The sequence below is a fragment of the Kogia breviceps genome, chromosome 5 (genome assembly GCF_026419965.1).
Source record: "Kogia breviceps isolate mKogBre1 chromosome 5, mKogBre1 haplotype 1, whole genome shotgun sequence".
NCBI lineage: Eukaryota > Metazoa > Chordata > Mammalia > Artiodactyla > Physeteridae > Kogia > Kogia breviceps.
The window spans coordinates 74,660,634-74,677,894 of NC_081314.1; the positions used below are offsets into that span (position 1 = coordinate 74,660,634).

At 39.1% G+C, this 17,261-nt stretch overlaps 1 protein-coding gene across 1 annotated transcript in view; it reads right to left on the reverse strand.

Annotated features, from left to right (window-relative positions):
• The window catches only part of FGF12 (fibroblast growth factor 12), a 574,219-nt gene extending 559,424 nt beyond the window's left edge, over positions 1-14,795 (reverse strand). The window contains exons 1-2 of the mRNA XM_059064562.2: positions 14,597-14,795; positions 14,308-14,450 (exon numbers count right to left, since the gene is read on the reverse strand). Of these exons, the coding sequence (XP_058920545.1) occupies positions 14,308-14,320 (13 nt within the window). The 5' untranslated portion in view covers positions 14,321-14,450; positions 14,597-14,795. The remainder of the gene's footprint in view (positions 1-14,307; positions 14,451-14,596) is intronic.
• Between the last annotated feature and the right edge of the window lie 2,466 nt (positions 14,796-17,261).

Sequence of the window (17,261 nt, forward strand, 5' to 3'; positions counted from 1 at the left end):
TCTCTGGAGAGAAAAAAATTTGAGGGAGGGGACAAGGAAGTGCTATCTTTGATAATACACTTTCCATAACTGACAAAAATGGCAAGTGCACAAAAAAGAAAAGGAAGACACCACCTCAAATGTTATTCATGAGGGATCATCATTACACCTCTCTTGCTCTAGAAGCATTTACGAAGGAATGAGTAGCATCAGAGGCTGCAGTGTGTTCCCCAGCACCCTCACACCTTTACTAAGACCTGCATGATTCAGTGGGGAGTAGAGATCAAAAGAGGTTGCTCAGAGAAAAGACAAGGCTGTCCTTGCCATCTGTCTAACTGCTCCTTATGGTTATTTGATGAAAATCATCTGCTGACCTTCATTTTCAAAATCTTGTACATAAACCTTTCACCAGCCAGGCTGAGACCTTCTCTATACAAGGTGGTATTCTAGATTTCAACCACTGATTACAGCTGTCCAGTTTGGCAGGAAGTATCTTCCTGAAACTGTTTTAAGACTTTGATCCAAAACAGCTCTATGTTGAGTTACAACTAAAGGCTCAGACTGGAAGTATTATGCTTGGAATTCATTTAAACCTTTAAGCAAACTGAATCCATCAGACTCAGCAAAAGCCATGGCTATGATTTTGTACTCCAAGTTATAATGAGGCAGTTTTGACATACTTAATGATAGCTATTTTGTTGAGTGCTTACTATTTGCCAGGCAGTGTGGCAAACACGTTCATATACTATATACTACCTCATTTAATCCTCAAAACAACTCTAAGAATAAATACTATTATTCTATTATTATCTCTATCATATAAGTGAGAAAATATAGAGTTAGGAAGATTAGGAACCTTGCCCAATATCTTCTGCTAGGAAGTAGACAGACAAAAATCAAAACCAGAATTGGGTTAAAAACTGCTCTAGGGCTTCCCTGGTGGCGCAGTGGTTGAGAGTCCGCCTGCCGATGCAGGGGACACGGGTTCGTGCCCTGGTCCGGGAGGATCCCACATGCCGCGGAGCGGCTGGGCCCGTGAGCCGTGGCCGCTGAGCCTGTGCGCCCGGAGCCTGTGCTCCGCAACGGGAGAGGCCACAACAGTGAGAGGCCCGCATACCGCAAAAAAAAAAAAAAAAAAAAAAAAAAAAAAAAAAAAAACTGCTCTAATTTCTTCATCTTCTCTAAAGAAAGACAGACAAAATATTAAAATACACCACTGAAAGAGTGATGGTAGGTTGAAAAAGAACATATATCTTACATGAATCTTCATATACTTAAGGAGAATTTGAAGAACTTCATATAGCATAGTTACAAAATGCATGCATATTAGTACCTGTACAGTGTTTGTCCTGTTACTGTAATTCTGAGAGTTGATAATAATTTATAGATCACTGAAGAGCAATTTTTGAGCCTGATACATTTCAAAAATATTTTTTGGATCTTCCCCCTAAAATACGAATCTGTAAGTTTCAATGCAAAAATTTCAGGGGATTGAGAGAAAGGTGAATAGAAATGAAACTCACTGTTTCATTAAGCAAGGGAAGTGTGTCAGCAGCAGAGGTTGGCAAAAGTCACAGAGTGCAATACTGGATCACAGCATTTCCTCTGGCTGTGGAACTGTGCTTACAGGTATACCTTGCTTTGTGCGATGGATATTTTCTTGAAAATCTAGGGAATAATTAAAGCTTTGCAAATGTAATTATACTCTAAAAGCCCTGGAATCTAATTCATAAAAAAGACAATTGATATTAATATTTTTGAAGTGTAAGTTATCATTATCTACATTATGTAATTTGTAACAGGCTGCCACAATTTTCTTCTAATCTTTCATTTCATCATCAGGATTCATCATTCACTGTATCCTGTCCCTAACCCTACCTGCTTTATGGGGGCAGGGACTTTGTCTTCTCACTACTATATTCAGCACCTAGAACAGTACCCAGCTTATCAAATATTTGCCAGATTAATGAATTAACCAATCACTTAATCTTTCCTAGTTGCTACATGTATATTAATATGCTATACCTTTGCTCATACTATTGCATCAGCTTGGAATATTTTTCCAATGTTTCAATTCCATCCCTTCTGCAAGACCAGGCTCAAATGCCAACTCCCTTCTCTGTATTCCCACAGATTATAGTTCTGTACCTGGTGTAACAACAGAGGGTATAAATCTTGTATTATTCATTGGTTCCTGATCTATAACACCTAGGCAGAGTAATCCACACAGAAGATATGATACTAAAAGTAAATTTTAAATTTAATCTAAATTTTCACATGCATACCCCGCTGTCAGCTCTTCCTAGGCTTCTGTTTGTGTCTATCTTCAAAACCAAGTCTGTGAAGTCAGAAACTGTGTCTCTTTTCATTTCTAATCTTGATGACAAGCAATGTGCCTGGCACAGATAAATAAATACATGTATTCATTTTATAAATGAAAACATGTATTATTTGTATACACCATTAATAACATCTTTGTACTAATTAACCAGTGTGTGGGTATGGGTAATACTGGGGTGATTTTGTAGATGTGATCTTATTTACTCTTTTTTTTTTTTTTTTTTTTTTTTTTGCGGTATGCGGGCCTCTCACTGCTGTGGCCTCTCCCGTTGCGGAGCACAGGCTCCGGACGCGCAGGCCTAGCGGCCATGGCTCACGGGCTTAGTTGCTCCGCGGCATGTGGGATCTTCCCGGACCAGGGCACGAACCCGTGACCCCTGCATCGGCAGGCGGATTCTCAACCACTGCGCCACCAGGGAAGCCCTTATTTACTCTTTTAAGCTATGGAGTTCTGTCATGAGACTGCTACCCCATGATCCCTTATTCTGATATTCATCAATGATCAGCCAAATGTACATTTATTTCTAGATACAATACCCAAATACAAGAGAATCATAGACTACATTGTTTACACCAGGGGTTCTCAAAGTGTGATCCCCTAACTAGCAGCATCAGCATCCCCTGGGAACCTGTTAGAAAATGTAAACTCTCAGGCCCACCCCAGACCCACTGAGTCAGAAACTATAGGAGACCGAGAAATATGTTTTAACAAGCCTACAAGTTATTATAATCCATACTTACAGTTGAAAACCCCTGACCAGGTACAACTGGGAAGAAAGTGATTCTCACTATTCTTCCCTGAACAATGGAATGGTACCTGGACCTAAGCAACAATGTCAACATTCCTATCACAACAGTCAAGCTCTCTCTTCTGAGGAAACTCAACTTCACCTTGGGCCAGACAATGGGAATAAGTAAAATTCTAATCAAAAAGATTAGTGGATTTATTTCATTTTTGTCACTATTCTTTAATTTTTTAGCACGACTTAGACCAGTAGGTCTTAAAAACTATCATTTTAAGCCATATACCACAGCTGCATGGCATTCTGCTTGTTCCAACCTAAGGGGAAAAAAATGATCGAACTAGAACTAGACAGAATGAAGGAAAAACTAGCAAAGCAGCAAGGGTCAGCAGTCTAAAGAAAAGTATGAAGGAATGGATTCTAGACCAATCACAGCTGGTATCAAAGTAGGGAGGGCAGGCGATACCAGGGGAAGAAAAGAGTATGGTTCTGTGAGAGTAAGAATGGTGGCAGCGGCCAGCATCAGCGTCAGGTAGGAATCTCATCTTGCATCAGGAATGTTCACATGCGAAGGACTGAAGGATACTGAAAGTTGCATCCGGCTCCATGCAAGGGGCTAACGTGATAGTGAGAAGTTTAAGGCAGGAATCCAGCCCCATACAGGAAGAGAGGAAGTATTAATAGTAAGCCTAAGGGTCAGAGGATAATCGCAACAGCAGCAGCTGTTAATACTGAGTACTGATTTTATACTTGGTTCATTATGTAAATATAAAATATATATTTATTACATTTGTTATATATTATATATTTATTATATATTATTACACATTAATATATAATATATATTATTTGTCTCATTCATCTTGAAAGAGCCATTGTACAAATAAGGAAGCGAAGACACAGAGAGATATCTTGCCCAAGTCACAAGGACTAACAAGTTGCCAGTTGTGTGTCTGATTTCAAGTCTCGTAATCTTTCTACAACACCACTGAGCTTACCAGGTAAGCAGGACAGCTATTCAAGGTGATGTGAGAGAAGGAAGATGCAACCTCATGCTTACTTAAGCCCCTGGGGTTGGAAGCCACCTCAGGCATATGAGCATCCGGTGATCTCTCATAGCCACCTGACAGCAGCCAGGAACACTCCTCAAGCTTCCCCAAGTCTGGCTCTGATTGGCCCAGGGTTTCGGTGAGCCTGAGCCTGCAGAGATCACCATCCTGAAGGCTAATAAACTGTAAACATCGTATGTGTGTGTACACAGCTGTCCTAGTTTTCAGCAAAGGAAGTACCAGACCAGAGCAAAGTATGCCTCAGATGTTCAGTTGTGGTTAAGCTCACAGACTCCGAAGCTTGTCTGCTATGTACTAGCTATGTGACTTGGTCAAATTACTCAACGTCTCTATGCTTGCGGTTTTCTACTCCCTAAAATAGGGATAACAATACCGCCTGCCTCACTGAATTGTTATGAGGATTAGAGTCACTATATGTAAAGCACAGTGCCCTATACATAGTAAAAAATATATATAAGCACAATTTCAAAAGACTGTTATCTCCTCAAATGTCCTTTCAATGTCTCACATGAATAAAGCGTGAAAACATCAAGCATAAAGATTTTTGCTTTAGTTCAGTTTAGGCAGATCTGTTTAAAATGTTTATAACTAAGCCCAATACCTAGTGTACTTTATAGAAAAAAAGTAATGAAATATTGATGAAAGATTTAAAAAAGGAAAAAACCCTCACAATCCAATCATCATTACCCAAATATTGTCTCTTTTTACATACTACGATCTATCATTCTTTGTCCACAGACATACAAATTTTACATTATTGTAATCAGTACATATATCCACATCACTTTTTTATAATTACCATCATATCACAAGTATTTCTGATTATAACTCATGTTTATAAACATGCTAATGGCTGTTAAAAAATCCATCCCATCACTAAATTTTATTCTCTGCACAATCAAGAAATTCATCTTATTAATCATGAAACCCTTAGACTTTTGATAACTTTTATCTGGAAATAAAAAAGGCTTCTTCTATCCAAAATGATCAGTAGCCAATCAAACATCAGAAGACAGAAAAGGTTTTTAAATTGAAGACAATGCAGGACTGAGTGCAATTATTTTTGAATAGTATGTTACTAATGATTGAGAACTAAAACAAAATCAAATCTCTTTCTATAATGTGAGTAAAACACTCAGCACTTGGACTCCTTGGCATTATTCTTTTTTTTTGTTCTTATTAGGGGATATGTGCTGATTAAGGTTGGGAGAGAGGAGAAAACCATATCCACCAAATCAACTTCACATATGACTGACGTATAAATAAACTAATATTATTTGTAAAGACACATGAGATGAGTGGAAACAAATATTACAAAAACATAATGTATAATCTGATGAGCAAAAATGCCACTGAGTTAACTAAAGAAATAGTAGAGAACAAGGCACCGACCATAAATCCTTAAACAAAACATAATCACTGTAGTCCCTACACAAACACCTCACAAATGCTGGTTCTTACAATCCCATAGATGAAAAGAAACTTGCCTCTGATCCACCCTTGTTTCACAGAAGAAGAAATATGGACAGAGAAAGGAAGCGACCAACTAAAACTCACACAAGGAGCTGGGGCAGAAATCAGGATTCAAATCCAAGTCTCCAGACTCCCAAGTCAAGATTTTTTCCTCAAGGCCACTGCAACCACCCACTGGTTCAGACATACCTAGGTCTATATGTGGTCACTATCATGCAATCTACAAACTCCGGCCAAGTAGCCATTTTCACCCAGTCTTAGTACTTTCTCACATGGAACCCAGTTAATTGCTCAATCCAGTCCAATTGCTCAAACTAGTTATAGACCCAACAAATTCAGTCACACAACTCACAGCATGAAAAAGCTAGCTCAAACCTTACAGGGGCGCCTTAAAAATTAATATGGTAATTAGGACCACCCTGTTTTATTTTCTACAGACATCAAGTCTAAAAAGGATCAAGTAAAGGAAGAATGCAAACTAGCTGAAAAGGCAGTTTCTTCGTAATAAGAAAGTAGAAATCAATAGGCAAATAGAGTTATATATATATTTCTTTTTACAAAAAGGCTTAGGACACTGAGCTCCAGAGAGGAGAATAAAGATTCTTCCCAAAGTTCCTCCACTGAATAGTGGGAGCAGAAGCAGAACCAGAACCCAGGTTTTCTAGCATCTAGTCTAATATTAGTTTTATTTCATCAGAACATGCACCATGTTTTCCATGCCTCAGCGAATCACCCTAGTATACAACCTCATAATCCCACCAGTATGTTGACTCCAGTTTAAAAAGCTTACCTGTAGAGAATCTAACACATAGTAGGCACTCAATAAATAATTCTTATTAAATAAATCAATCAATCATATTGTTTTAAAATTGCTTTGGTTGTCTCCCTCACCTCACTATTATTGAGGGTATTGCTATACTTGCATTATCAGTTTGCTTTTTATGCTGATGCAAAGTCCATGTCATTCTCATTTTGAATTATTTGTGGGCTTGCAACTAAAGCATGATTTACATGACAACCTTTCTCTTGACATATAGCAAATATTTCTCTTTTAAATCCCGGAAGAGAAAAAAAAGTAAACCAAATTCAATTTTAAGTAGTGCTGGAAATGTTAAAAATATCTTGAAAGAAGTATCTTTGGAAAAACTGCTTAAATAATCTAATTTTAAACTTTCCAGATTTTTAACAATTAGAATGATCATGTAATAAGTCTTGTGAAATTCTCTAATTCGTAGAACATCTAAACCCAATTTAGTAGGTGAATGAGACTAAGGGCAAAAATACCTCAACATTGTTTTTTTGAAGTCAGAATCATCTAGATTTTTTGTTTTCAAAAAGTTAAAAAAGAATTTTCAATTTGTCTTATGATGAGGTTTGCTCCACATGTTTGGTATCAGTATTTGAGGAACAGATAAAAACCCGATTGTTTCACATGGGCGATACCTGTAGGAATGAACTGGGTAGAAAGAGAGACTGCTACTGGCAGATTGACTTGCTGCTTCCTCCTGCCTGCTAGCTAAGGGAATCTTTGATGTGTTTAGTTACCTTCTGAATGGCCTCTGAAAGCTTCTAGATTTTTTCCTGCAGTCTAGTCCCTTTGGACTGCTTCTCAGGCTACTGGCCAGTTGACAATTAGTAGAGAAAGAAACGCTGACCGCAGAATAGCAGCTTACCATTCCTTTTTTTTTTTTCTACAGTGTTTACAGCTCACTTTCAATTATCTGTGCTCTCTGAATCACTGGTGGTGGGATTTATTTCAGGTAAAAAGCCAGGCAGAGTATATGCTTAAAAAAATGAAAAAGAAAAGCTCTGTGGAGAGGCAACAGGTGTCCCCTGGGATACCTGCCAATGTACCATCAGTTGGATCACAGCAGCAAAATACCATGGCCTCTCTGGGTGGGAGTCCCACGTTCCCAAAGACAGGGAGACAGAGACTGTTTCAAAAAGTAACTGGAGAGAATAGCAAACTAAAATTAGAACTACAGACATTGATCCTGGAACAAAATCCACCATATTCTGCATGCAGGGTTGCCAATGAGGATGAAGACACTGGGGGAAGTCATGGGTCTTCCTGGCCTCAGACACACACCATCTATTTACATGTCTATTTTCTAACCCAAACCTGTAAGACAAGAATTAGTTTCTCTCTTGTACATGTTCACTCTCTTAACACTAAAGAAGGCAATAATAAAAATCAAGGTCCAGGCCGCAGGAGTCCTGTAGTGTTTCTGACAAAGGACACACGTACCTGTTACATTTCATATTAATCACCCTGTAGCTTATCTACTGATTCCTAATTGAGAGTGCACATCCTAATCACGTGAGGTGATTCTTAAATATCCAAGTCCCATGTACCATGGGGTGCCCCGTGATTCAGATGTGCACCCCTGATTGAAAATCCTGTTAGCGACCAGATTTTACAGTCTATGTTTTAAACCCAACCAAGGTATAATACTTGACCTAATGCATCTCCATTACCAAACCCACAAGATGTTATATAACTGCCTTGAAACTACATCTGAGCAACATAGAGATAAATTCACATTTTTGAGGAGTTACTGCAAAAAAAAATACATAGAATAAGAACAAATGAAATCCTTTTTGGAAAATTAAAGCCTTTGCAGAAGTCAAAGGAGATAACTTGTTGAGTGTGTATGCAGTATGCTTGCTGCTAAAACTACAAAAATAGCAAAGGATTAATTTCTCCCCTCTAGGATGAGATCCTAATGAAAAGACAAACACAGCTAATAATAATGAAAGACTATGATTCTAAACTCTAAATCGTTTATTGGTACGAGTTTAATTTCATAATCATGATATAGGAGGTATGGGGCTTGGGGTAGGCACAATAATTCTTATTTTACAGAGAAATAAAGAGAAGATGGATTGCCTAAGTCACTTCGTCTTTCTCAGCCACTGTTTTGTTATCTACAAAATGAAGTTAAAATGTCTAATCACAAGGTTTTAAGGGCAATGACATATATTAAAAGCCCTTTAAAAAAATACAGTGTCTCATGAATGTGACGAATCAGGAAACCCAATATTAACAAATCCAGTATAACATAATTATTAGTCATTCAGTAAGCACAAAACACCACACCTAATAGGGTCAAACGCTTAAAGGCATAAAAGGACAAGGATAAGGGAATGACGGAGAAAACTAACTGGCCACCTCCAGACTCATTACTAACAAGCCTCATAACAACCACCTGACTCAGACAATAGGTTACTAGCCAGGTAGCTAGTCAGTTGGAACAGCTTTTAGAATAGGTACTTAGCAAGAGTTCAAATGTTCTGCCACACAAAAATTCTGTTTAAAGAAACCAAAAATGGAACAAAAGGCAGGCATTATTGTTGTGGAATGTTAAGTGCCTCCGCAGAGGTCATTAATCACTAAGACTTTAGATTCTAGCGTCCTGGGTAGCCTACTAGAACTCTGAAAGATGAATGGAGAAGAGACATATGATGTTAGAAATCGGCAGCTCTTGAGCCTGTGATGTATCCCCAGACTGTAAGCTCCTGGAGGGCAACCCAATGCACTATTCATATCACCATCCCCTACATTTAACAATGTGCCTGGAACAATGTGGCAACTCATTAAATATTTTGAATTAAATGAAATGAACTCCCTTTGATATTTAAGAATCTTTAAGACTCAGACAGGAAAAGTGATTTGTCCAATGTTACACCATTAGAGCTGGGATAAGAAGTGATTTCCTATGCCCAATGTGTATTCTGTTATGTTTTGTACCGTATTATATTTTACTTATCCTACAATGGTCTCAGAGATTTGGTTGTTTGTTTTTTAACCACAAAGTAGCTTTTCTAAAAATCACTTCCCAGCTCTGATAAACTAGTTACTGAATAGACATTTCCTTTGTCTCCTGCAGGGTGAACCATTCTGGTTTCAGAGAAATGAGTACTCTATACCTTACCTATGTTGGTTCATGCCCCTGGCTTGCCTCTAATGTTGGTGTGAAACTCAGAACACAGTTGAATCTTCACTGGGAATGTATGTGTAGTTCTCTATAAAGAAAGCAGGTCATGTTACTGCCTTCTATGTTCTGGAATAGCCAAACTTCTTTCACCTCTCCTAATTTACAATCTCCTGCATGCATGAACATGGCATGATTAACTAATGAAGGCTATCCAATTCAACATATATAATCTGAGTCCCTACTATGTAAATGAAAATGTTTTATCTGATGCAGGCACCTGAGTAGCTACATGAATATTAGAGATTCATATTATGCCCACAAAAAAGTTATCTATGAATGGAGATTTGAGAGTGAGATGTTTAAGATCAGAGACTGCATCTCAGTTTTCTTTTACATTCTCAGAATAAGCACATTGGGAACATAGCAGATGCTCAATAAATGTTTAAATAAAGAACACAAAAATTATAATGTTGATTGTAAGAAATGCAGTATGTGAGGGACAAACAAGGACTTTAGGTCATATAAAGTATACTAGTAAATATTAATTAGATGTAAGGGAGGTCAGGGAAGATCTTACATAGCAAGGGGGATAGCAAATGAACTCAAAAGAACTGAACAGAGGCACATGACAATGAGAAGGTGGCAATGCTATATTCACTCTAAGATGGGCCTCAATTTAAGCAGTCTAATATCACACTACCATGGGTTAATACCAGGACATCTTAAGGAGCTCAAAATAAACCTACAGAGTAAGCATTTAAAGATAATCAGGGGGTGCGCTTCCCTGTTAGCGCAGTGGTTAAGAATCTGCCTGCCAATGCAGGGGACACGGGTTCAAGCCCTGGCCCGGTAAGATCCCATATGCCACGGAGCAACTAAGCCCGTGCACCACAACTACTGAGCCTGCGCTCTAGAACCCGCAAGCCACAACTACTGAGCCCATGCACCACAACCAGTGAAGCCTGCGCGCCTAGAGCTTGTGCTCCGCAACTAAAGAAAGCCCGCGCACAGCAATGACAACCCAACACAGCCAAAAATTTAAAAATACATAAATAAATAAATTTATTTTTAAAAAAGGTAATCAAGGGGTTGAAATTAAACGGCTGGAGGAAGAACAGAGAGAGTATTTTAAATGAGTCCCTTTTCTGATATAACCGTGAGGCAAGCAATTTCTTCTGCATTTCGTTTCCATTCTTTGCTAAAGCAACCAAAAACTTATAACATGATCACATATGCAGAAGCTTCCATATTGATTAGTTAATTTCAAATCTTCTACACTGAGGTCCACAGAGTGGTTCATTCATAGATACAATCAGTCCCCTAAGGTCTAAACCAGTGCTTCTTAAACTTTAATATGCATACAAATGACAAGTAGATGCTGTTGAAATGCAGATTTGGTTCAGTATGTCTGGAGTAGGGCCTGAGATTCTGAATTTCTAACAAGTTTCCAGGTGATGTTAATACTGCTTGTCTGTGGATTACACCTCGAGTAGCAAGATCCTAGACCATTGCTTAACTTTGACTATCAATTTGCATCACTTGGGGAGCTTTTTAAAAATACCTATGCCCAGGTTCTACTCCAGAACCCATTAAACTAGAATGTCTAGAGGTGTGGCCTAAGTATCTTTATGCTGCAAAAGCTCTGCAGGTGTTTCTAATAGACCAGCCTAAGATTGAGAACCTAGCTGGACAAAGAAAAGATGTGCTACAGTAGAGGGGAAAAAAAAAAGAGAAGATCGGGGGAGAAAGAGAGAGAGAGAGAGAGAGAGAGAGAGAGGGAGGGAGGGAGGGAGGGAGGGAAAGTTCTTTCCTCACTGTAAATCAATGCTTCTCAAGCTAATGTGCATACAAATAACCTGGGGATTTCATTAAAAATCAGATTCTGATACAGTAAGCCTGGAGTAAAGATCCAAGGTTCTGCATTTCTAAATCAAACCACATTTTGATTGTCAAGAGTCTAAATGAGTTATTCCTGAACACAGTTACACCTGAGATCTTCAAAAAAAACACCTACGCCTCTCTCCTACCCTAACATTCTGAGGTAACTAAGAAAGGGTGTGACCAGGCATGAGGATGTCTAAAAGCATGCCAGATGATTCTAATGTGCATCAAAGTTTGTGAACCACTGCAAGGAACAAATTCTGTCAAAGCTGTTCAGACTATGCACCAACCCAAATCTCTGAGGCAATATTAATTACCATGGTACATAAGGATCACTGAAATTACACTGTAAATTGATTGCTAGGTCAATTGATTTATTTTCCTTTCCTCTTTACCCTGATAACAGGAAGTGATGCAAAGCAATAAGTAAGGATGCAAAAAACATTGACCTTATTTGTAAATAACTGATGCTCAACTTGCTGGAGACTCTGGACAAGCGCTCTAAGAAAGGTTTTCAAATGCTGGAGGTAATGTGAAGGTTGTCAAATGCTGGCAACAAGAGTCAAGATTAATTGGGCCATTAGCCTTTCTTCTGGGATGGAGAACTCTTGAACTTTCAACTGAATCATGTAATAATGCTTTGAGTATTGAAAGAGTTTCTAGTAGAAAAAAATATATACACTTACATTTGAAAATGTCTTCCTGGAATTAAATTTGAATCTGTTGAGGGAAGAAGTTTGTACATGGCAGCATAAAGTACTTAAGATGCACCAATTCAAATGGGATATGGATACATTCTTCTTAATACACATTTTTTTCTTCTATAATAAAATTTCAAGTTAGCTACCATTTTTAGCTGTGCCATTTGCATCAACTCAGAATGTGAGACCAATGTGTAAATAATTAGCCATTCTTCATATGATCAGCACCTGGCTAATTCAGTCTTGCAAAGGAAGTCTGAGAACTAACATGTATAAGGACTTTCACCATGTCTTTTGCCTGAAGCAATTACGGTACCTCCACAAAATGACCACATATTGGTTTGGGGCAAAATTATTAATTGCCTTTGGGTCAGTGCTGTGATTCACACCTGTATCACTGCTATCTGGATTTCTACAGAACTTCTGGCCTGATTCTTCCCAGATAACTTCTGACATTCTTCTCCTTTGCAAAATCCCAAGACTGGCAGAACAGCTAGAATGCTACTGTTATCAGAATGAGATATAAACCACCTGGAACTCTGCATAAAATGTAACATATTTTATGGGAAATGAGGAGAAATAAAAAATTATTACTAAGAGATACATCCTCTTTTTATGATGGCCCAGGAATTAGTGTATAAATTGGATGCAAAAATGTTACCAAGAACCTCTGCCAAATAACCAAGTTTAATAATCAAACAGCAGGTGTCCTCTAAATACAAAAAAAAAATGCTTCTTAGTAAAATGATACTCTGTCTTTTGTTTAATCTCATGTTCCAGAAATACTTAATCAACTGGAATATTACAGACCTCTATGAGTTAAGACTTGGCTTCTCATTTTAAAATGGATTCTACAATACAGTTAATAAATATATGCCTCATGTATATTTATTGACATGGGATCTCTAATATATGTACATCATTGTTAGTCAAGGAAATGCCCATCAGCAAACCATCAGAATAAAATTATCTCAATTAAAATTAGCCAGATTGTCTGAATCCATGTTGACTCAGTTATTTTCATACTGAAAATGCTTACCTAGGTTGAAATACTTAACTCCTCTAATTAGATACTTTATTGAACAGGTACCTACTATCATTTGATGCTCCAGTTTTATTAATCATCCCAGAAATAGGTAATCCACCACCACTCCCTGATCCTGAGCACATTACCACAATGACTGACATTCTTGGTTTAAAAATAAAACCTTTTTTCAAATATAGCTTCTCGAGTTCTGGGTAATGAATATAGTTTCATAAAAGTTGACATAATTTCTTCTGATTTCACCACAATTAAATACATCCAGTATTCCTACTGGATATATGACCACATTACTCAAGACTCTTGCAAGCTGGTGGGCGTTTTAAAGAGGAGGAGGAGGAGGAGGAGGAGGAGGAGACCTGCATAGATGGAGTTAAACCCAAAGGCTATCCAATCTTACAATTTTAATAGCCATTTTGTTTATGAGTTAAATATGCCATCAGAAGTTGATTTTTACAGTTCATTTACCAGTTAGTATGTGTATATTATGCAGATTTGCTATGAGGAGAATATTAATATATACATATCCAAAACTAGTATATGCATCATGCCTGGAGCCAAGCAGTACTCTGATACACTGTTCTTCTTAGAGGTCAGTTCTAACGCACACTGTTCCAAACAGACCCAATTTCTCTGCTGATATATTTTCAAAATGCAGTAGGATGTGGTCATACACACCCAGAAATACCATCTTCGTGGGGTGGGGGTGGAGAAATCCAAATATTTTTTCTATAGCAATGCATTATTGGATATCAGATACAAACGTGCCTGTCAGCAACCCTAAAGCAAATGAAATATATTTATTTGAACCCATCCATTCTACAGACAAGAAACTGCTTTATCAACACATCTCACCTCCCCCACCATCTAAAGACTCTTCCCACCCCCCTACCTAAAAAGAAAAAAAAATCACACTTCACTACGCAACTGATGGAGTATTAAACACTGTCTTCCAAGCTGTGGGAGTTAAAAAGAAGTCGCCTTCCTGCCACACTTCCCTGGTGCTGCAACGGACATAGCATCTCCTCCTATCGACCTAGTATGATGCTCACTCCCCAAGCACTGCAGTCCCCTCGCCGAGGGCTGCCCTGGCCACACGCACATGCAGCGGGAAGTCCCCCGATGGGAACAGACTCATACCTTTGCTCTCCATTTCGGTCCCTTTCGAGTGCTGGGAAGTTCAATGGAAGTTGGCCGGAAGATGTGGGCCCGCTTCAGATTCCCAAATCCAGGAAGCCAATCTGATGATTTCGCCCGTACTTCCTTTCTTCCCCTCAGGCTTCCTGAAAGATGGGATTTCTTAAACCTTGAAGCTGCAATCAGCCACCAAAGGACCCTTAGCAGCAGCAGCAGATTGCCTCTTCAGGGGATAGGTTGAGATCTGGTATTGATATGCATGCACGGTGCCCACTCAGTTTGTTTTTTTTACCTGGGTCTGGAAGCTGCAAGCAGGAGCTGTCCTCTGAACGTGGTGCTGCAGGTGTAGTGACAGATCATCCCACTTTGCTCTCTGGATGTACAGCAGATTTGCATGGGCGCTGGCACGCATGCGCAGGGCGGCCCTTTCTGCCGCCTCCCGCTCCCCCGCCCTTCTTCGCTTCTCTCCCCAATACGGTCCTCAGTTATCCCCGCTGAAGAGCTGTAGCTTTCGGTCACAGGGAGCGCTGCTAAAAATAAACGCCGGACCGGATTTTCCTTTGCAAACTAGAAAATGGATTGGATTGGGATTGTGTATCAATCCAATACGATTTTCCAGGATGGATTACTGAAGCCTTGGAGGAAACTGGGGTCTCCGAGCTGGGTATGGTTTTATTCAGAAGCAGAAAGGAGAAAAGAAGAGTGTATTTACAAATCCCATTTAATGGTCACAATTTGGGGTTCTCTTCCTAGTTGCTGCAGTAACTTTTCAGGTGAACACTTCCTCCTCTTCTACCCACTTCCCCCACTGACTTTACCTTTCTCTTTGCATTTCCATGTTTGTTTTGTTTTTTTCCTCAGGGATAGAGTGGGAGTAGCCCTGGAGCTACCAAAGATTAATATTCTCCCACTTTGCTACTCCGACTGAGTTTCCCTGCCTCCCCGAGATCCCTTTGGCCTCCACCTCAAAACTTCCATGAACAGGCTCCAGGGCTTCTAAAGTTCTCTGAACAAAGCCACCGAGGACATTCTGTGGTGCTTTAGCTTCTTTCCAACAGTCTACCAAGAAGCAGAGTCCCCACAGGTGGGGAGGCCCTTTATTGATAAAAAGTGCTTTAAAGCTGTATAAAGAATCATTTTTATAAAGATGCAGAGGAAGAGTGTTTTTCTTGTATAAGGTTCTAGGGAAGGCCTCAAAGCCAAAAATCCCTTAAAGTACTCTTTTCATATCAGAACATTTTAAAAGCCCACACTACACTTAGTTTATCTGCAACATGTTTAATAGGGCAAGAGTGTATTTACTACCTTTTTTTTTTTCCATAGAACAAATTGTCCTGAGAGAACAGTCAGTCTCTCCCTGAGAAAAAGAGTCTTATTCTCAGGCATAAAAACAAATCTAGAAAACTAATATCCGGAATGGCTAATGGAAGAGCTGTGCCAATTAATCAAACACCCCAGGTTACACAAAGATACCTCCACAGTAGACATATAATCCCAATTTTCAAAATATTGAAATACAATAAAATGTACTCCCAACAAGAAACCTGAGGCAGACTACAATACCATCTTCCTCTGGTGAGTCAGAAGATATCTTGGGGCTTCTCCAATGCCTCAGGGCTATGATTACAAATATTAATCATTATGGCTCAGCCAGACATGGACATCTATTGGTGGAGGACTCCTGTTGATCAACTGCTGTGATTCAGCACTGAGGAATCAAAACGCTTGAGAATGGGATTACAGAGGCCACAGCCTAGGGTCTACCAACCTTTCGGCTCTCCTATCACATGCACGAATAAATAGTTGGAGGAGGATTTCCCTAGTGGTGCAGTGGTTAAGAATCCAACTGCCAATGCAGGGGACACAGGTTCGAGCCCTGGTCTGGGAAGATCCCACATGCTGCAGAGCAACTAAGCCTGTGTGCTCTAGAGCCTGTGAGCCACAACTACTGAGCCAATATGCCACAACTACAGAAGCCCATGAGCGCCTAGAGCCCATGCTCTGCAACAAGAGAAACCACCGCAATGAGAAGCCCATGCACCACAACAAAGAGTAGCCCCCGCTCACCGCAACTAGAGAAAGCCCATGCACAGCAACAAAGACCCAATGCAGCCAAAAAATAATTAATTAATTAAAATATATATTGGGGGGGAAATCACAAAACTCAGTGTTTCTTTAAATTTTGATAGTTTCTGGAAGTAGGCTAAGAGTGAGAGAAGACCCCCAAGAATAACAGCCTATATCATTAGGATAAATAACTTCTGCTCCTAGCACTGCACTCATTACATGTTCTTTCCCTCTCAAAAGTTTTAGAAAACGAGTTACCTTTAGAGTCCTCTATGTACACCCTTAATATTTATTATTTTACAAATGGAGAGGCAAGCAGGGCACTTGACTTGGTAAGAGTCACACAGTGGAGCAGAACCAGGCTCACAACCTAAGGGTCCTGGCATGGACTCCAAGATGATTTCTCATACTACCACCTCCCCATTATCTATAGTGAAGGTGAACAGGGAGAACCTCCAAGTTCATGAATTTTCATTATTTTTAATCATAATTTTTAAAACTCAGATGCTTTATTAAATAGAAAAATAAATCAAATTTAATGCAAAATCTGTGGTGTGACATTCAACAACTTTCTATTAGCTGGATCCAAACTACCTTTCAGGTCTTCTCCAAGTTTAATCCCTAGACAATACTTGCCACCATCCTAAGAAGACTTCAAGAGTCTCCTTTTGTGTACCTTTACTTACATAGTTATTTTTGGAATATCTTCACCTCCTTACACCACTAACACAGATGTCTACGTATCTAAATCTTATACTTTCCTCAAGATTCAGCTAAAATTCTTTCTCACTCCTACAGTCCTCCCTGATCCTTTCAGTCTGAAAATATTCTCTAATAGTAAGAGCAATGTTGCTATATATTTACCTCTCTTATATCACCTGTTGCTTTCT